Source organism: Microsporum canis, genomic scaffold (assembly GCF_000151145.1).
Source record: "Microsporum canis CBS 113480 supercont1.1 genomic scaffold, whole genome shotgun sequence".
Classification (NCBI taxonomy): Eukaryota; Fungi; Ascomycota; class Eurotiomycetes; order Onygenales; family Arthrodermataceae; genus Microsporum; species Microsporum canis.
In genome coordinates, this window is record NW_003299169.1 from 2,845,743 (window position 1) to 2,866,587 (window position 20,845).

A 20,845-nucleotide genomic window follows, 5' to 3' on the forward strand; every position below is an offset into this window, starting at 1 on the left:
GCCTTCCGGTTTGCTTCTTCTTCTTCTCTCTCGCACACACAAAACGTTCCGGGTCATGAGAGATCGCGCACCAGATACCACTGCTTCTCCCTGAAAAGAACTTGCTGTGTATATTCTATTCTACTTCTGCTGGTTTAACGGGTTTGGAGCGCGTTTTATTGTCAATCTATAGATCTATTTCGCAGGGCCCCTTGACATGTCTCCGGTGCAAGAACTCCCTTCTACGGGAGATGAGGATGTAACCATGACTGATGCTGTCGAGTATCAGCCGTCAGAGGATGCGCATGAGGACCAAGATATGAAGGTACGCCTAGAGGACGCGTTGAGTGGTTGCGTGGGGCGTGGGGAGATGCATATATATATTTGGATATTGAGGCTAACACTACTTCTTTTCTCTATAGGAGTATCAAGATACACCGGATTACACGGTAAGCGTCAACGCGGTAGCGCGCGATCTATCCCAATGCTGATGGTTACTGCAGGATTCCGATACCAACCCAAATACCACCGCAAGTAGTGTTGCTGGCGATGCTGCTCCAGATGCCCGGAAAAGAAGGACGGAAGCATCCCAGTTACGCAAAAGTGTTCTTGGTAAGAAACACGGACGTCTTGACGAATCAATGGTACGTTCGAATCAATACTGGCCCATCAATTTCTAGTCCTATACTCATCATCCCTTTATACAGGAAGATGATTCAATTCGGCGATTTCGCTATCTACTCGGATTAACCGACTTGTTCCGCCACTTTATCGACACTAATCCTAACCCTCGAATAAAGGAAATTATGGCTGAGATTGATCGCCAGAATGAAGCAAAATCAAGTTCGAGAAAGGGAGCAACGAGAAAAGGCGGTGCTGCAGGAGAACGCCGGCGAAGGACGGAACAAGAAGAGGACGCCGAGCTTTTAAAAGACGAAAAACGAGGAGGAAAGACCGAAACTGTCTTCCAGCAATCACCTTCATTCATTCAAGGAGGTGAAATGCGTGATTACCAGATAGCCGGTCTGAACTGGCTTGTTTCATTACATGAAAACGGTATTTCGGGCATATTAGCGGATGAGATGGGCCTGGGAAAAACTCTCCAGACTATTTCGTTTTTAGGTTATCTTCGACATATCTGTGGAATAACAGGGCCCCACCTCGTCGCTGTCCCGAAGTCGACTTTGGATAACTGGAAACGAGAGTTTGGCAAATGGACACCGGACGTTAACGTCTTGGTTCTGCAGGGAGCTAAAGATGAACGACATCAACTCATCAACGAGCGGCTTGTTGATGAGAAATTCGATGTGTGCATTACCAGTTACGAGATGATCCTCAGAGAAAAGTCGCACTTGAAGAAATTTGCCTGGGAATATATCATCATCGATGAAGCGCATCGAATCAAGAATGAGGAGTCGTCCCTCTCCCAAATTATTCGTGTATTCAAGTCTAGAAACAGACTTTTGATCACAGGAACCCCTCTACAGAACAATCTTCACGAACTATGGGCATTGTTGAACTTCTTGCTCCCCGATGTCTTCGGTGACTCGGAGGCCTTCGATCAGTGGTTCTCCAACCAAGAGGCAGATCAAGATACCGTAGTCCAGCAGTTACACAGAGTTCTAAGACCATTTTTGTTACGTCGAGTAAAGAGCGATGTGGAGAAGAGCTTGCTCCCGAAGAAGGAATTGAACCTTTACGTCGGCATGTCAGAGATGCAAGTCAAATGGTACCAGAAAATCCTTGAAAAGGATATTGATGCAGTAAACGGTGCTCAGGGAAATCGAGAATCCAAGACTAGGCTAGTAAACATTGTTATGCAACTGCGCAAATGTTGCAACCACCCTTATCTATTTGAAGGAGCAGAACCAGGACCTCCTTATACCACTGACGAACATCTTATCGACAATTCAGGGAAAATGGTCATTCTGGACAAGTTGCTCAGTCGTTTGTTCAAGCAGGGCAGCAGAGTGTTGATCTTTTCGCAGATGAGCCGTGTCCTTGACATATTAGAGGATTACTGTGTGTTCAGGGGACATGAGTACTGCCGAATTGATGGTTCTACCGCCCACGAAGACCGTATCCAGGCAATTGACGAGTACAACCGCCCAGGTTCGGAGAAATTTGTATTCCTACTTACCACTCGCGCTGGTGGACTAGGTATCAACCTCACAACTGCTGATATCGTCATTCTCTTCGACAGCGACTGGAATCCCCAGGCTGATCTCCAGGCTATGGACCGAGCTCATCGAATTGGTCAGACCAAACAAGTTGTTGTTTTCAGATTCATCACCGAGAAGGCAATAGAAGAAAAGGTGTTGGAGCGAGCAGCCCAAAAGCTTCGATTGGACCAGCTCGTCATTCAACAGGGCCGTGCTCAGCAACAGGCTAAAAACGCGGCTTCCAAGGATGAGCTGCTTAGCATGATCCAGCACGGCGCTTCTGATGTATTTAGTTCTACCGGAGGTACCTTCGGCAGCGGCAAAGATATTTCTGAAGATGATATCGAGGCCATCCTGAAGAAGGGTGAGGAGCGTACCGCTGAACTTAAAAACAAGTACGAAAAACTGGGAATTGACGACCTTCAGAAATTCTCTTCGGAGAATGCTTATGAATGGAATGGAAAAGATTTCACAAACCGCAAGAAGGACATAGGTTTAAATTGGATCAACCCTGCTAAGCGAGAGCGAAAGGATCAGTCGTACACTATAGGCAGTTTCTACAAGCAGACCTTTACAAAGCCTTCGGAGCCCAAGGCTAAAGTGCCCAAGGCTCCAAAACAGACCACCATCCACGACTGGCAATTTTTCCCACCGAAACTTCAACAACTGCAAGACAAAGAGACCGCGTATTTTCACAAGGAGATTGGCTATAAAGCGGCACTCCAGGATGGCCCTGAAGAAGGACTCAGTGATAGGGAAGCAGAACGTGAGCTTGAGCAGCAAGAAATAGATAACGCTGTTCCCCTTACTACAGAAGAGCAAGAGGAGAAAGCCAAGCTATCCACACAAGGTTTTTATAATTGGAATCGACGAGACTTCCAGCAGTTCATTAACGGCTCTGCTAAATTTGGGCGCACCAATTATGAAGAAATGGCATCCGAAGTCGACAGTAAAACTCCTGAAGAGATCAAAGAATATGCCAAAGTGTTTTGGAAACGATACACCGAAATCCTTGATTACCCGAAATATATCCGCATTATCGAGCAGGGCGAAGAGAAAATGAGGAGAATGAACCAGCAACGCAAGCTCCTCCACAAGAAGATGGAACAATACCGTGTTCCTCTCCAACAGTTAAAGATCAACTACACCGTCTCAACCACAAACAAGAAAGTATACACGGAAGAGGAAGATCGATTCTTACTTGTTATGCTCGACAGGCATGGAGTTGATGGCGAAGGCTTGTATGAGAAGATCCGTGACGAGATTCGAGATAGCCCCCTTTTCCGATTCGATTGGTTCTTCCTCTCCCGCACACCCGTTGAAATTGGCCGAAGATGCACCACGCTATTGAATACCGTTGCTAGGGAGTTTGAGGGCGATAGTAAAGATTCTAATAGCGATAATAAATCCAAAGCCCGAGCGCGTGAGGAAGAAGTAGAAAACGGTGATGTTAATGGGCCAGCAAAGAAGAAATCAAAGAATATTGCCGCAGTGGTAAGTTGCAGCCAGGCTTCTATTCATTCAAACTCAATTATTCTAACACTAATATCCTACAGAACAAGAAGCTCAAAGCAGTTCAATCATCTAGCAAAGCCACTTCCGCCAATACATCAAGAGCAGGGAGTGTCTCTTCATCTGGTCCGACCTCTAAGAGCAAATCAAAGAAGCGATAGAGCTACAAGGTCCCATTTTCCTTGAATCTCAGGTGCATGTATACTATTTTAGCTGGCGTCAGGTCTGGGAGAAGAGAGGTAATACGGCGCTTTGGAGGGCCCATAGGTTGACTTCACACAACAACAGTGGTCTACTTTACAACCTCACGGTTCCTCTTCATAAATATACTTCAGCCTTTCAACGTATATTAATTTATTATAAATTTCCATTATGCGCTTTTACTCGTTTTATGGTACTTAATGCTTCTACACAACGATATTCGATGAAGTCATGGGTATTATTCTAAGATTAACGCCAACCATATCGAGACTCCAAACACTCTCATGTTTTATACGGTACAAATGCAACGAGGCCCTTAACGCCTAACACTGACAAACAGGTAATAATACATGTATATAAAAGATGTACCAATGGTATATATTCGTAGTAAAATGTAAGGGGCAATTAGAAGATACGATTCATATCTCCAGCAGCAGCGTCTGATGAAACTTGTGCTTCAGTGGCCCCTGAAGGAGGGCGTGAGAGAAAAGCTTCGCATAATAGAGCAGAGGCTACGCTCACGTTCAAGCTAGAAACTCCAGCAATATCATCGCAGATGTTATCTGAGTAGGCCCCAGGGATTGTGACAAATGCATCAGCCCTGTTCTTTATCTTTTGCTGCAGGCCCGACCCTTCGCCCCCTAACATTAGAACACAGGGAGCTTTCGTTAGCTCAGTGGATAGTGAACTCAAGGATTTAACGACGGGGATTTTCCGGGTGTAATCATTAGTGAGTGTTGCCTCAGGAGCATCTGCAGCGAAGAATTTCCAGCCATTCGCTTGAGAGGCGGTTATAAAAGTGGTCACGTCACGAATTGCAAGTGTAGGAACAGTTTCAGTTGCGCCTGCGGCAGCTTTCATGACAACTGGTGATATAGGTGCTGAATTCAGGGGAGAAAAAGCAATTGCATCTGCGCCAAACCAGTGGGCACTTCGAAAAATGGCACCAAGATTTCCCGGGTCGAGGATTCCATCAAGAAGTAGCGTGAAGGGATATCGGGATGCTTTGGCACCTTTACGCCGAGCTTCGAATGGAATATAGCCATCTGTACCGTTGACGGCTGCTTGTTCATCAGGCTGAGGCGCTAATTGTGCTAGGAAATGCGAGTTGGACATGGAAACTACCGTCTGGAAATTCAAGACCGGAGGTTTTGGAAGCGGTGATGCTTCTAGAACCATGCCATTATGAGGCCGCTTGCCGGTCATTTTATCCAAGGTATTCTTCCACGGCCCAGTTACGTGTTTAACCTGCGCTCCCGCTAGGCTTGCGTATTTGGCAATGGACCGTACCTCAGGCTGTTCCCACTTTGGTTCCCCCGAGCGATATCTGGATGATTCTTCAAAGAGATATAATGTGTGTAACTTCCGGCGGCCGCACCTTACTGCAGCGTTAACTGCAGATGTTCCGTAGATGAATTCCGAGACAGGCGAAGCGTACGGTATCTGTGGAGGCGGCACGAGGTAGATTTTACTCGACAAAGGGTGGTGTACATCTTTCACCTCGTCCTCAGTTTTTGCATATCCTCCCATTTGCTGTCTTTCACTCAACACACCGCGAGCTTCGAGCTTCCTCAGACCCACATTATCTATATATGTGGGTGGTTTCCTCCTAGGAGCCCAGTCGAATCCTTTGCCATTTGGCCTGTCTCTGGAGAGTTGGTCTGTACGACCAGGTACCGTGCTGTTTGTTCCGTAAGTATCATGTGCACCATCTCGATTCCAAACAGGAGGCCTTCTGCTTTCAGCGGGGACGTCGTTGCCGTGACTCTCTTTTTCCGTTCTTTGAAACTTGGGTGACACTTTTCCACGACGGTCCCATGGCGCTCTTCTCCTCTTAGGCTCCCTGAATTCACGACCCTTTCTGATCCCCGTTGTGATAGCAGAGTTCACCGACAGATATCGAATTGAACTAACACCTTGGACGCCCAGCAGTCCTTTTAGAGGCAAATGACTGGTACCAGAAACCGCAAGCCTATGTGATAGCACCATGTCGCCCCAGAATCCAGACAACTGTGAAGCTCCAACCGTCTATCTTCTTCCCCTTGATGAAGAATCTTTAGCTTCGAAAGTTATCAAAAGGAATCAAAATAAGCATTTTTAGAGATCTTATCAGATTATGTAATGTTAAACTGACTAAGCTGCGGCGACGATTAGTCATCTCTTTGTCTCTTGCTGAAGTTTTGTTTGTGCTTGAAAGACTTCAGACTCTTTTCATACATGCACGACGACCTCATTCTTTATGCAATAAGGGTATAGACAACTATGAAAAAGTGACATATCGTCCTGACAGACGTCTAGCAGGGATTTCTCCTTGCTACCGACTTTGAAACGCTGCTAAGTTATATTATCTATTTCTAACACGCAAAAAGCCTGTGAACTAGGTAAGTTATAGCATCCAGTAGATACAATGCCATACGAAATTGACAAGCTGTTAGCTTTGAATATAGTGGTATTTATTGTATTCAAAATACGACAGTACCTCTACCTTCTAACAGTGACAGGCGAATACATAAACCTATCAACCTTCTGAGCGCCTTCTACGCTCGGTATGATAGTCTGTCATTGATGAAAGCGTCTCTGTCGAAATGAGATGAGAACAGCCTGTACGGAGTAATGTCACCTCTGTTTCCTAGGTCTTATCCCTGATGCTAGCTACTTGACGCGTTCTCATCTATCAGTCGCGTTTTAAGAGGGTTAACTAATTAATCTACTTTCAATAGAGACCCAACAACAAAACATGCGGCCATTCCAGGATCTCGCTATCTCCTTTTCAGGATCAGATTCTGATGAGGAGACGGCGAATTTCATCCTAAGTCAGTTCACGGCCATAAACCCAACCGCGCCTCTTACAAAACCGCAAACCACGCACTTGGTCCCATACGTTGAGATTCCCAAGAAAGACCTGAACGAAGATGACTATCCATATCTACCTGGCCATTCGATAGTGAAGTATATAAGGTCTAAGGTGGAAGACCTTTCTTCGGATTCTTACGAAGTCGCGCTCAAAAGCGGTGATATTGAAGTGGTAATGTGATGCAGCTTCTCACTTATTCACGGATTATATATATACTAACAGGCCTGTAGCTGTCATCTAGTAAAATTCGATCTCTTAAAGGTGGTCCCGAGGCGCTGTCATCATTCATATCTCAAGATGCCTATTCTACATCAGAGTCCCCGTCTACTAGCAGCTCGGAGGATGAGCTTATTTCAACCCACCCGACCAGACGACGCTCAAGGAGGTCCGAAGCCATTGGTTCTAATAACGAGCCTCTACGGCCTAGAAGCCTCCGTCAAAGAACTCTGGCGAAGGTCAACTATTTAATGCGCCTCGACAGCGTTGAATCTGAATATTTCGGTACAAAGAGAAGGTCGAGCAGGCTGAATACCCGTCGTAGTCGATCGAGTGATAACCTTATTGAAATCAACAGTGATGATTCTAGTGATAACACCCAAAGAAGGTCGCGTGCAAAGAGACGAAAGATTTCAAGCCTCCCGCAACGGGAATACCGGAGCGGAGTACGAACATCACAGCGGCAGCGGAAACATGTCGGTAGCATGGCCGAAAGGCTAGAAGATGACATTTCCGAAGTCGAAGTGGTACATAAGGAGACTAAATACTCAGCTGCACAAGAAAAGTTCGTCAAGTTGCCAAAAGATGACCCCTTTAGACTTCGTCACCAATCCGCATGCAGGGTTTGTTATACCCCGGGGGACAGCTCCGAAAAAGGGGTTCTAGTCTACTGTCAAGGTTGCACGGACGCATATCACCAAGTGTGCCTCGGATCCCGAGGCCAACGGGTTCATCTAGTCAGCAAAATAACTTCTAATTATTTTGTTCTACAGTGCCGTCACTGTCTTGGGCTAGTTCGCGACAAAGATCCTTTGGCTCCTCACAATGGTAACTGCACCAACTGCAAATCTCCAGGCAGAATGGCTAAACCATTAAGGCCGCATTTGACGACAAAACAGGAACATATGCGGCGGGAAGAGAACGGCGGAGAGGATCCCTGTCTCGATATAGATCAATCCCAACTAAGCTTGCCAGAGAACGTCATGTTTCGTTGTGATTCATGCAAACGCAGCTGGCACATGCACCACTTGCCTAGGAAATCTGGAACTACCTATACTATCGATGATAGCCTGGAAGAAGCTGAGTTGTCTGATAAGCGATTCAAGGAGTATTCTCGCCGCTGGACTTGCAATGAATGTGCCAACCTTCCCGGGGAGATTGAAACTTTGGTTGCTTGGCGGCCGGTAAATATAGACAGCTATATTCCAGGACGAACCTCTAATGAGGTCCAAGAAGAAGCAAAAGAGTATTTAATAAAATGGCGGAAACTTTCTTACTTTCAAACTTCGTGGATGCCAGGGCCCTGGGTTTGGGAAATCGCGGCTACATCTACACGTAAGGCATTCAACAAATCGGAAAATGGACAAAAACCCCAAATGACGTCTGGAGATGCAATTCCCGAGGATTATCTCCATGTGGATATCGTCTTTGATGTTAGATATTCAAATGTCGTCTCTGAGCGAACCCTCGAGATAGATCTGGCTCGAGTTGACGAAGTTGAGAGCGCTTATGTGAAGTACAGAGGTCTTCCTTACGAATCTGCAGTCTGGGAGAAACCGCCAGACCGAAAGGATTCTGAAAAATGGCAAAGCTTCCAGGCAGCATACGAAGATTGGGTTGTAGGGAATCATATTCAAATTCCTAAGCGCGGTGTCTTGAAAAGGCACCTCGAGCATGTTCGTTCCAAGGATTTTGCAAAGCACTGGGTACGTAAGAAGCAACCAGAAATACTTGTGGGAGGCGAGTTGATGGACTACCAATTAGATGGCCTTAATTGGGTCTATTTCATGTGGTATAAACAACAAAACTCCGTGCTTGCAGATGAGATGGGCCTGGGCAAGACTATTCAGGTCATTTCCTTCTTCGCCACGCTAATCCAAGATCACAACTGTTGGCCTTTCCTAGTAGTTGTTCCAAACTCGACCTGTGCAAATTGGAGACAGGAAATAAAAAGATGGACTCCGAGTCTCCGAGTTGTTACATGTTATGGATCAGCAGCCGCTCGGAAAATTGCTCAAGATTATGAAATGTTTCCCCGTGGTTCCCAAGGACCTTCAATGTCATATCGTTGTGACCTCTTATGAGAGTATGATTGAGGACAAGACTAAAAGGTTGTTCTCGACCATTCCCTGGGCAGGACTTATCGTTGATGAAGGGCATCGACTGAAGAATGATAAGAACCAACTTTATGATACGCTCTTGAAGCTGAACGTACCATTTTCGTTGCTTCTAACAGGGACACCCTTGCAGAACAATATCCGTGAATTGTTCAATATCTTACATTTCTGTGACCGCTCCAATAAAGCAGCTGCTCTAGAGGAGGAATTCAAGGAAATGACAAACGAGAATGTCAACAAACTGCATGATATGATCAGGCCATATTTTCTACGACGAACCAAAGCCCAGGTGCTCTCATTCCTCCCACCGGTTGCGCAAATAATATTGCCCGTCTCAATGACGATCGTGCAGAAGAAACTATACAAGTCGATCCTTTCCAAAAATCCACAGCTAATTAAGTCTGTGTTTAAAAGTTCTGGCCCGGGTTCAACTCTCAAGCAGAGTGAACGTCACAACTTAAACAATATCTTGATGCAGCTTCGGAAATGTTTGTGCCACCCCTTCATTTATTCGAAGGCTATCGAAGATAGGGGCGTCAATTCCACTTTGCTACATCGAAATATGGTCGAGGCGTCGTCTAAGTTACAACTTTTAGAACTCTTACTTCCCAAGCTGCAGGAGCGAGGGCACCGTGTTCTGATATTCAGCCAGTTTTTAGATTTTTTGGATATCGTGGAGGATTTTTTGGACGGCCTTAGCCTTGAGCATCTTCGTCTTGATGGCAGGATGAACTCATTACAGAAACAAAAGAATATAGATGCGTTCAATGCTCCGGACTCTGAATACTTTGCATTTCTACTTTCCACCCGGGCTGGTGGTGTTGGGATCAACCTTGCAACAGCAGACACCGTTGTCATTTTGGATCCTGATTTCAATCCACATCAAGATATACAGGCATTGTCGAGAGCTCATCGCATTGGACAGAAAAAGAAAGTTATGGTTTTCCAGCTTATGACCCGTGGGTCTGCTGAAGAGAAAATCATGCAAATCGGGAAAAAGAAGATGGCACTGGACCATGTCCTTATCGAGCGTATGGATGCAGATGATGACGACGAGGTTGATACGGAGGCCATCCTCCGCCATGGAGCTGAAGCCTTGTTCGAAGATGACAACACTGAGGACATCACTTATGATTCGCAATCTGTTGACAAGCTTATTGAGCAAAGTGAAGTCGAAAATACCAAGACCGGGGATGACACTTCCGCAGAGTCACAGTTTAGTTTTGCCAGAGTCTGGGTTAATGAAACAATGGAGAACGCGCTTGGTGACGCTGAATCTCCACCGCCAAGTAATACTTTATGGGAGAAGATCCTTAAAGAACGAGAAAAAGAAGCAGAGCAAGAAGCGAGGGCCAAAGCACAAGCATTCGGTAGGGGCAAACGTAAACGCCAGGTATTTCCCCAAAACTGTAAGAGTTAATTATCTCTACATGGGCTAATCATGCATTTTAGGCTATCAACTATAGGGGCCACGACAGGAATAATGTTGGGGAAAATGACAGCGATGTTGAGTTTGTTTCTAACGCAAATTCTGGATCTGATAGTGATGGCAGTGGAGCGACGGGGAAATCAGAGATATTCCAGAAACCCGCAGGTAGGTTTGATCCTACATAGTATACTTAATTCCCTCTTTAATACATCTACTTACATGGTCTGTCAGCTCGGCCCTTTAAACGCGCCAGCATTGCATATCCTACTGCAAACGAGGGTGCTCAAACTAATACAGAGGAACAGCACCCTTGTATTGCGTGCGATCACATTCACCCGGTTGGCTACTGTCAATTGAGACTTGCCGGTGTTGAGCACTGCGGTCTCTGCGGGATTGCACACCTCGGCCACCTACGAACATGTCCACATCTGCAATCTGAGCTACAGGTTGCATCTATGCTTGGTTCGCTCCGACAGAGTACAGAACCAAAGCCCCTTGTTGAAGCGGCTACAAAGTATCTACGAGGAATTCGTGGACATCTTGTAGCAGCAAGACGCAAAACCCAGGAATCTGCACCGCAAGAGCTCGAACCACATATGCTGGCTAGGAATACTATTCTCCAGCGCCATTCAAACCTTCCGCAATATTCTTATAATGCTCAGCCATTTCCTCGTCCCCAGAATCCTAACACCTTCGCCGACGCCGGCCCCTATGCCGGCCCCCCCCTACCAAGAATGTCACATACCTATCGTCCACCCCCACCATGCCATTCGTCTACTATGAGCAATGGGTATCATTCTCCCTATGCCCAAAATGTAGACTCTAATAAACCAGAGACTACCCATCCCGACTACCGGCGTTAACCCCAAGAGAGCAGAGCATTCTTCATTTGCTTTCTACCCCTACCTCTTGAACACTTCCGAAATACAGCTGAATAACAGTGCTGATGTAAATTATAAAGATTTGTGGTCCTTCCAGCCATATAGACAAACCCTTTGTATAATTAGATACTTTAACCAGTCAACTTCTACGTCTTCTTTCTCTCCTTTTTTTCAGGGGAAGTCCTGGTCGCTATAATGGATTAAATATATCACGTGACTAGGCTTGGGCCTGGGGAGAAGTCTCAAACGTCCAAAGAGAAGAATGAAACAGGCGGCCGACAGATATATTCGACGAAGGGTATATAGATATATGTTTTATTATCTATAGACTAGAGTGTCAGTTATTCCCGGATCCCTCTATCTCTGGAATAATACATCGCTCTCGATGGGCAAAATTTGATGTCTGGCCCCCCCAGCTTAGATAGCTTCATACACCAAGTGTTGTATAAAAACGATTAGATGTAAGGTTGCTAAGCATCTAATTAGACCATTATGGCTACTGTTTACATCATATATAGAGGATATCGGTCTATCTTTTTCTAAGATGGTATCTTCCGTGTTCTTTTATACAAGTTTGTTGATGGAGTGATAGTATCAACAAGACCTTAAACACCAGCCTTACTCTTGAAGATTATACCACTTGATTCTTAACCACTATCCAGTGGGCTTTATTTTGTATCTTATAGAACCTCTGGCCTCTATATCAAACCCAGGTACTCTTCTGTGATGGGCTAGTTGATTGATACCAAGCTCCTCCGCCACATGCATAGCGGATGCAAAGTCCCGTTAAAACCATAGTTGGGCCGCCAGCACGGATGCACTTTGGCCTATAAGCTCAATAACAAACTGGTCAGACTGTCTGAGGATAAGTAACAAAGATCTCCTGGCAAACACCGATCGCTTATTTCTAGATTAGATCCAGCTCTTCTTCCTTACACACAAACCCTTCCTCTTTTTCAACCTGATAACTGTCTATCCTCTACCCGTATCTCTTTCTACCTATCACACACACATACACAAACAGACACACAGTCTTACCTCTTTTACCTCTTTCACTGTGTGGGGTCTTCCTTTAGAGGCCTTTATTCACCTCTTGCTATCTATATAGCACCCTTGCTCCACTGAGGTCATCTAGTGTGAATGGCATTCTGATGCAAAGTTCTTCACTTACTTTTCTCTCTCTCTGGGAGCAACACAATTAGAAGAGCCGCTTTACCGGATTTGGAAATATCAAACAATCTTCTCTTCTATAACTTCACTTCTTCTTCCCAGCCTCCTCGCTTCACTTCTTGTCCTCTTCTCTTCACACAAACACAATCACATACTCTCTCTCTAATATCTATCTTCAACTCTTTTTGCCCTTCTTTTCTACCATCTGAAGCTATTCCTTTATCTTACTCTCTAGAGTTGACAACATATCACGACTTGTGCTTTCATCGATATCTAGTTTCTGCCTTTCTAAAGACTTTGATATATCATCCAGTGCAGGCATCTAGTGTCTTATTCAGCTCAATATGGCGATGCCTCTTCGCCCTCTGCATTTCCTCTCTCGCGAGGATGGCACCCTTACAGCTCTTGTTGCTGTCGATGAGCTTCCTCATTACATCTCTATCCGTGGGGTTCCTCGCACACTGAACCACAGCGACACCCAAGGTATGACCAGCCTCGGAACCGTCAAGTCTCGTGGGCAGTTCTACCTTCTCGACAATGCTATTCAACATGCCTCCAAGGCTATTGGGGACAAGTCGAACAACCCAAGCCGTTTGTTGATGCCAGGACGTGGACTCGATGGTTTTGCTCAGCTCTCCATTGCTCCACAGAGCTCCATTGCTGACCCATCAATGGCTCAGAACCCAGAATGGGCTCATATGGCTACAGGCGGGACTCAGCTGATAAAGCACGTAAGTTGAATTCTTTTCTTTTTTATAGCTACGCTCAGTCAGCTAATAGGGGTGAACTCTCCTAGAACCCTGGACATCGCCATGGAAAAGGTGGTCAAAATGGTAATGCTTCCAAAAAGGAATACTGTTCTTTCTGGCTTCGCCATGGAGAATGTGACTATCAACAGCAGGGTATTGCCCTTTTCTGGAATTTTTTTTTCAATCCTCAAAATTCTGACATATCACTACAGGCTGTATTTTCAAGCACGAAATGCCCACGGATAAACCGACTCTTGATAAGCTTGGGCTCAGAGATATTCCTCGCTGGTACCGTGACAAACATGGGGTTAAGGGTCTTGGTGGTGCCGGTGGGCGGACTCGCCAGGAAGGGAACGGGCGCAACTGGCGGGCTGAAAACCATCATCATCCGGTGCCCACCCCTGCAGCTCATGGAAATCGAACCATGACTACGGAGCCCGCAGAGGAGAGGTATAAGGCTAACCCTACGCCTCCTCAGCCGCCTGCGATGCCTGGTCTGCCCCATGGTCACCCAGCAATCTATAACGGTATCCCAGTCACCGCCCACCTTACCCCTCTAGGTTTACCAACTCCAGGTGGTTTAAGTGTGAATATGGCTGTAAACCAGCCGCTTGAAGCTTCCAAGTTCACCAACAGATGTGACCTTATTTCTATTGATGAATTCCGCAAAACTCCTACACCAGAGCACATGGTACAGGGCCGAGTCAAGGGTGGACTTGGAAACTTTGCTGGTCACCACCTCCATGGTAAGGTTGACTTGATGGACCATTCTTATCCAAACGGAACAGGACTATCGGCTGTTCGAACCAACGGCTTCAACGACCTCAAGGGACTAGATACGGTATCCCACAATAACGCAATGCATTCCCATAGCTACGGCCCCAGCTCTATGCCAATTCCAGGATCAAACTCTCTTTGGACAATGGGTGAAAATGAAGGAGATAGCTGGAACCTGATGCCCCTGACCCCCTTCCCGCCCGTTGTAGGAGCCACTTCCACCAATCAGCCAAACGGCCTAGGATCTCAGCTTAAGAAAAAGGCCCAGCGATCTCGTCGGCTATATCAACGCAGGCAATCTATCGATGGTCAAGAGGCTGACGAGGAAAAGAACTTGCGAGTAACGACCGTAACCCCGATCAACACAGCTGTCCCTAACCCAGACCTAAAGAATGGAGTAACGGGAGCGATTTCACCCTGCTTCTCCCCGCATCCTCAGTCTGGCAGCTATGCTTCTTCTCCTTGCTCCCCCCGTTCCGGAGCTACCACTGGTCGCTACGCTGACAATCTGGACTTCCGTGGAAACGGGAATCACAAATATGCGAGCCGCGGTTCCCCCAACTCCACAGAATCAGCCAACACCAACGGAGGAACCAACTATGACTTGTTCGACCTTGGTTTAAACAGCCCAGTTACCTTGAGCGCCAAGCACATTTAATACCATGCTATAGATTGTTCATATACTCAGTGACACCAAACATATGGCATTGATGGACGGGTTCAACTCCTTTGGCCCTCAATATTTTCCTTTTGTTCAATTCCCCATACCCTGCGCCCATTGATTCTGCCCCTTTCCCCCCTTTTTTTCTCCTTTTTATTTGAATATTTGATACAAAATTGGCCTAAATTACCTTTCTGATTGTATAATTCGTGTATTGGACGATGTTCATACATTGGATTATATATGACTACCCTCTTCAACAGCGCCATTGCTCTGGTATAACCTATCTAATGGTCTAGGAGTACAGACTGACGTCAGGCTGCAATAGGATACAATGCTGGATAAGCAAAAACAAGAGTATACCCCTGAAAGATGGAGTCCTGTTGTTGTTTGAATTAGTTTGCTGTGGAAATGGGAGTTGTTTGCTTGTCTTCTTTTTCTTGCCATCCTTCTCTGACACTTCAAACCAAAGATATAAGGGTCATGGATTGGCTAGTTCCTCTATACTCTCCTTGTCAGATGATATTAGAATTTCCCCTGCTTGCTATTTGTTGTTTTCCCCCAACCTTTCTTTTCCTATGTCTTGTTTTATTCCAAGAGTGTAGGGGGCAACCCCATCCTGTATTAATAGCAAAAAGATAAATTCCCACCTGGCCTAGAGATTTATACGAACATCTGTCTATAAAACAAGAAAAGAATTTGATGTAATACATGTGAATATATAATACAATACACAGGGGAGGTGTATATACCAAATCCAGGCCTAAGCCCTTGAGGTCGGAAACAGCTTGCCCATCGCTATAGCTCATTATAATAAAAGTAATGCTTCAATTTCTCGCCTTGGGCCCACGAGATTTCTGCCCTTTCTTTACTGGCACTGTTTGCGCTGATGGTAATAATTGATTCATTGCGCCCAGGGCAGGAAGCGTCTTCGCGGCCTGCGCAATCACTTCGTTCCCGTCCACGATCCCCTTTTTAGCCACTATATCGTCGATTTGATGTCTTGCTGCTTCTATTTGCTTCTTGCTTTCCTCCGTCACGTTCCATGACTCTGGGAACACATATCTCTTCTTCGGCTTGTGATGAGGAAATACTAACGGGATGTCCGCGAAAGAATCACCCTCCTTGGCCTCCTTGATGAGCGTGTTGACTAGATCGCCGAGATACCGCTTGTTTTGAGCACGAGTAGGGAATTTTTCGCAGGACATGTGAATGATGTCAGTGTCAGGGTTGTAACGCGGTCCAACTAGCTTTAGAAGTGTGATCCGTTGCTCTTCTGTGAGGTACGTTGGCGTGAGATCTTTGGAGCATAGTTCAACTACTATTTTTGTTTCCGCGGGATGAGTTTCACCCAGATAGGTTGTTTGTCGGAAACGGAGAACGTGGGTTTGTGGCGGGAGTGTGAAAGGTTTCGCAAGAGCTGAGGCTCGTTAGTCTCATTTTTTCATGGAATTCCATGCTATTAAGTGTAGGGAAGCAATAGCATACCGCTCAATGATGGCATATCCCATGCTACAATACGCGCATATTCTCTGAGCTCTCGGTGTTCTTCGAGTTCAGCATGTGCCATAGACGTCATGTCATCCTGGTGAAACTCATCGTCGCCGTCCTCCACTTGCATCATGAGGTCATCCTCATCATCAGCGCCCCAGTAGCCCGTCCTCTGCTTCGGTAGTTCACGGAAATTGTAATTCACATTCTTGCGGAGATTACGAACAGTGCTGTCGACTTCTTTCTGGAGTTGCTTTTCGAGTTCGGGCAGGTTTGTAAAGTCGTAGTTTAAATCAGAAATCTCAGTTTCTTCACTGCTCGTAGATAACCGCGTAGAAGCAGCGGAGAATGGCTGTCGTCTAAATGTCCAGCATGACTGCTGTGTGTATAAGGACGAGGTGCACCTCGACGTAGCTTGCCTGGAGCATGACAAGGCTAATCGGCTAAAAGGCCTTGTAACTGGAGCCATTTCCGGGAGCAATTGAGCATGTACACGCGAGAAACAAGGTGGTTAATGCCAGCCGTTTTCTTCTTCTTCCTCTCTTCAAAATTGTTCGCATCCTCAAAGTTTCAACTATTTTTGCGTGAACCTCGGAAGATATTTTTTCCGGAATGACGTTCAAACTCCGGAAAAGTCGAAGAAATTCATTGAAGAACAAAAGAGAGAGATACCACGGTCTGTATGGCCTGGAAATGATTCTTTATGAGAAGAGAAGCAGGCTGACTCTATTCCTAGGCTGCCACTTAGCTAGGATGAAAGATGTCATCCTCCCTCTTCCACCCGGTTTACTAACGAGCCCCTACATAGGACCTACACATACTGCCTTACTATATCAGGATGGCATACGGAGATGGGCAGCCAGCAAGCCGTCCAAAGAAGATATGTTTTGTGACTGTGGGTGCTACCGCATCTTTTAATGCCATGATCCGAGAGATCTTACATCAGGACTTTTTGGCTGCCCTCCGGACAAACAACTACACCAACCTAGTCATCCAGTACGGCCAGCACGGAGATGAGCTATTCCACTCATTTGTCAAGGATAATGAACATGAATTGTTTCAGAATTATGGCCTGACACTGGCTGGATTTGACTTTAATGTCAACGGCCTGAAGGAGGAGATGTGTGCTGCCAAAGCAGATCCAGGCTCAAACACGGCCGAAGGTCTTGTCATCAGCCATGCCGGTAACTCTTCCTCTATGTAACTGTGTTTGCAGCTCCGATATTCCAAACATGTATAGAAGCTGATTCTTTGACTGAACGTTACAGGGTCTGGAACGATCCTTGAGGCCCTGCGATTTGGTCTGCCTCTCATGGTGGTGCCGAATCCTATGTTAATGCACAACCACCAAGCCGAGTTGGCGAAGGAGCTGGCATCTGCTAACTATGTAGTGCATGGTGAACTTGGGTATGTATTGCTGCCGAAAAAAAAAATTCACATTATATCCTCTAAAGTGTCTAATGTTCCTCATAGAAACCTGGCTGGTGCCCTCCATGAAGCAGAGAGTCTCCGTGCAAAGCTTCATTCATGGCCTCCTAAACATGCAGATACGGACCCCAAGGGATTGGCTTGGGTGATGGAGGATGAGCTTGGATTTCTCGATTAACAGCCGTACAATACAGGCTTGATCTGTCATAGATGGAGCTTCTTCCCGGCTTTCCCAGGGCTCATAATTAGGGATTCCTTGATATAATCACAGGAACTATTTCACCCAACCGATAATGCACTACAAACTCGTATGCTGCTCTCAAATGTTTTGTGATTTTCCGACATTTTTTTCTCCTTACTAACATCGGGAGCGTCCTTTCCCCTCTTTAAACATTGTTCTAGTTTTCACTACATGTAAGCTGTGGAATTCTTCTATGATATCGTATCTTCGCCAATACATCAACTGGTTCCAGACCGTATAGTTATTATTATCCTTGTGAAAGATCGCATTAAACTGGCGGGCGTCGAAGCCAAGAACACCTAAATCGAGCTTCCCCCTTGTTAAAGAAAAAAACGAAATGTTCACTGTGAGCTTGCATCTCCAGCAAAATTTTGACCATCGACAACGCCGAGAACGACTTAATAGAGCCCTTCGCATTTTGATATTGTCTTTTCAGCATTCCAAGCTTAATAGTACGATAGAAATTCCATTTTACTCCTCCAAGGTGGCCAGTCATAAAAACTGACACGAACTTGAAGTCAAAATCAACAACAAAAATCCGATAAATAGAGCCGCAAACAGCTTCAATCCACCTCTCGCCCTCCCTTCATCTCTCTTCCAACATGGCAGACACTGCTCTGCACAATGCACCGATAGTTCTAGACAATGGCAGCGGTACAATACGCGCCGGCTTCGCGGGCGAAGACCTCCCCAAATGCTACTTCCCATCATTCGTGGGCCGACCAAAACACCCCCGAGTACTCGCCGGAGCCCTAGAAGGAGACGTGTTTATTGGACAGAGAGCACAGGAGCTACGTGGGCTGTTAAAGATCAGATACCCTCTTGAACACGGAATCGTCACAGATTGGGATGACATGGAAAAAATATGGCAGTGGGTGTACGAAGGGGAATTGAAGACGTTGAGTGAAGAACACCCAGTACTTTTGACAGAACCACCTTTAAACCCTCGAACAAACCGAGATACTGCAGCGCAAATCTTATTTGAGCAGTTCAACATTCCAGCGTTATATACGTCAATTCAGGCTGTACTGTCACTATACGCCTCGGGGAGAACAACGGGTATTGTGCTAGATTCGGGGGATGGTGTGTCCCATGCTGTTCCCGTGTATGAAGGATTTGCTATGCCGAGCAGTATACGAAGAATAGACGTTGCCGGCCGCGATGTTACCGAGTATCTACAGTTGCTTTTGCGAAAGAGCGGATACGTCTTTCATACGAGTGCCGAGAAGGAGGTGGTGCGCATGATTAAAGAAAAGACCGGATATGTGGCTATGGACCCCCGAAAAGAAGAAAAGGAGTGGTCAACGAATGGTGGGAAGGCGGATTCAAAGATGGCTGAATATGTTCTGCCAGATGGTCATAAACTGAAGGTAATTAATCCTCATCTTTCTGTCCTGCCTTTCGAGCTTATTATATCTTAGGGCATCTCACTTGCTGACTGGCCGACCGACTGACTGACTGGTTAACTAGATTGGTGTTGAACGATTCCGAGCTCCCGAAATTCTCTTCGACCCCGAATTGATTGGTCTTGAGTACCCTGGTGTGCACCAAATTGTCGTAGATGCCATTAACAGGACAGACATGGACCTTCGAAAGTCCCTATTTGCCAACATAGTTCTGTCTGGCGGTTCTACGTTATGTAAAGGGTTTGGAGATCGCCTCCTCCACGAAGTGCAGCGGTTAGCAGTCAAGGATATGAGAATTAAGATCTTTGCACCTCCCGAGAGAAAGTACAGCACCTGGATTGGCGGAAGTATTCTGGCTGGCCTGAGCACATTTAGAAAGGTATGTCGCCTTTTTGTTGTTTGGCCTGCCATTCATCATTGATACCACGTCATTGCTAACAGTTATTCTCTCATCCGGTAGATGTGGGTCAGCATTGATGACTGGCATGAGAACCCAGATATAATCCATACAAAATTCACTTGACATGTCGATCTTTTTTTTTGTTTTCGTGAAACCACTAGGAATATGTTTGGAGCAGTTTATTTTTCAATTTAACGATATCCCTGCGTCGATTCTCTCTCCCGGCTCGTTTAGTCCCGGATATTAACTGCATTCCAGTGTGTTGTTTGTTGTTCTTCTTTTTTCTTCGAGAGATACCTCTATACCTTTTTACCTACTGTATCCATAACTATAGATGACTAGAAAGTTGCCCCCTTTCTTTTATCCATCGTTTGTCGAGCAGTCATGTCGATAAAGCGAATTTATGCGTAAGCCTATGAGTTGCTCCGCTCGTAGGTAAGGGTAAGACAGGGAGAGCATAGGAATGAAATGACGCATATATACACATATACATATCCCGGCAGAGACAATGACTGATAGATGTGGATTCCCTACAGTGACTTAGGTTAGCTCTGACAGCTTTCTACTCCATATACAACTATGGGTTGAATCAGCTTTGAATCAAGAGGAAGAACATCAAGTCTAATTGGCCACCCCAAACGGGTAAGTCGGGCAACGAATATATGTATTCTAAAAAGTAACAATGGATGCTTTTTTTTTAATATTTCCCAAATAGCTCATTGAATCGGCATGGTAGTAAGAGAGTTATGGCTGTGACCCCCAAGAGGCGCGACGTGTGACACGAGTCAGGTGCGCAGGGATATGAATTGCGAATTGGTTCGTCCGGGGAGATGTATCGGTGGTAGGTGCATGTTAAAGAAGCCGGAGTAGTGGGAACAAAGAGTATGTGCATCCGGTTAAGAGAGTATATCTCATAATTGGCGAAGGTTATGAATGTGTAAGGGGGTAAATGGAAGGTTTGCGTCCTTGCAAAATATGGTAAGCCAGACGCTTACGTGTTGTGGCGGTAGTCAAAAGGTTCGATATGTAGGATATAGAATTGCTTGTTTTTTGTTTTTGTTTTTTGCGACGAGGGTGTGGATCATGGGTGTCGTATCGGTCATTAGTACAGTGGAAAGGAAAGTCTGAAATGGCTGAAATGCGCTATGATATAACAACGATGGCGAATCGA

At 45.8% G+C, this 20,845-nt stretch overlaps 7 protein-coding genes across 7 annotated transcripts; 5 read left to right on the forward strand and 2 right to left on the reverse strand.

The window, feature by feature from the left end:
* Positions 1 to 196: 196 nt before the first annotated feature.
* Positions 197 to 3,814, forward strand: MCYG_01038 (chromatin remodelling complex ATPase chain ISW1; the record flags this gene model as incomplete). The annotated part of the gene is made up of 5 exons (XM_002850888.1): positions 197 to 304; positions 402 to 428; positions 483 to 623; positions 687 to 3,635; positions 3,698 to 3,814. The coding sequence occupies 5 exons, from the start codon at positions 197 to 199 to the stop codon at positions 3,812 to 3,814; spliced, it is 3,342 nt and encodes a 1,113-aa protein (XP_002850934.1).
* A 445-nt stretch (positions 3,815 to 4,259) lies between these two features.
* Positions 4,260 to 5,843, reverse strand: MCYG_01039 (RNA methyltransferase; the record flags this gene model as incomplete). The annotated part of the gene is made up of 2 exons (XM_002850889.1): positions 4,260 to 5,181; positions 5,233 to 5,843. 2 exons carry the CDS (start codon positions 5,841 to 5,843, stop codon positions 4,260 to 4,262), a joined length of 1,533 nt encoding a protein of 510 aa, XP_002850935.1.
* Positions 5,844 to 6,591: 748 nt separating this feature from the next.
* MCYG_01040 (SHREC complex subunit Mit1) lies at positions 6,592 to 11,333 on the forward strand (the record flags this gene model as incomplete). The annotated part of the gene is made up of 6 exons (XM_002850890.1): positions 6,592 to 6,879; positions 6,939 to 8,634; positions 8,689 to 8,994; positions 9,161 to 10,434; positions 10,494 to 10,635; positions 10,702 to 11,333. The coding sequence occupies 6 exons, from the start codon at positions 6,592 to 6,594 to the stop codon at positions 11,331 to 11,333; spliced, it is 4,338 nt and encodes a 1,445-aa protein (XP_002850936.1).
* Positions 11,334 to 12,865: 1,532 nt separating this feature from the next.
* On the forward strand, positions 12,866 to 14,705 carry MCYG_01041 (C-x8-C-x5-C-x3-H type zinc finger protein; the record flags this gene model as incomplete). The annotated part of the gene is made up of 3 exons (XM_002850891.1): positions 12,866 to 13,252; positions 13,318 to 13,423; positions 13,483 to 14,705. 3 exons carry the CDS (start codon positions 12,866 to 12,868, stop codon positions 14,703 to 14,705), a joined length of 1,716 nt encoding a protein of 571 aa, XP_002850937.1.
* Positions 14,706 to 15,535: 830 nt separating this feature from the next.
* On the reverse strand, positions 15,536 to 16,668 carry MCYG_01042 (mitochondrial 37S ribosome protein domain-containing protein; the record flags this gene model as incomplete). Its single annotated transcript, XM_002850892.1, has 2 exons — positions 15,536 to 16,128; positions 16,197 to 16,668. The coding sequence occupies 2 exons, from the start codon at positions 16,666 to 16,668 to the stop codon at positions 15,536 to 15,538; spliced, it is 1,065 nt and encodes a 354-aa protein (XP_002850938.1).
* A 369-nt stretch (positions 16,669 to 17,037) lies between these two features.
* MCYG_01043 (UDP-N-acetylglucosamine transferase subunit alg13) lies at positions 17,038 to 17,805 on the forward strand (the record flags this gene model as incomplete). Its single annotated transcript, XM_002850893.1, has 3 exons — positions 17,038 to 17,383; positions 17,468 to 17,606; positions 17,673 to 17,805. The coding sequence occupies 3 exons, from the start codon at positions 17,038 to 17,040 to the stop codon at positions 17,803 to 17,805; spliced, it is 618 nt and encodes a 205-aa protein (XP_002850939.1).
* Positions 17,806 to 18,419: 614 nt separating this feature from the next.
* Positions 18,420 to 19,797, forward strand: MCYG_01044 (alpha-centractin; the record flags this gene model as incomplete). The annotated part of the gene is made up of 3 exons (XM_002850894.1): positions 18,420 to 19,238; positions 19,339 to 19,653; positions 19,735 to 19,797. The coding sequence occupies 3 exons, from the start codon at positions 18,471 to 18,473 to the stop codon at positions 19,795 to 19,797; spliced, it is 1,146 nt and encodes a 381-aa protein (XP_002850940.1).
* Positions 19,798 to 20,845: the final 1,048 nt, after the last annotated feature.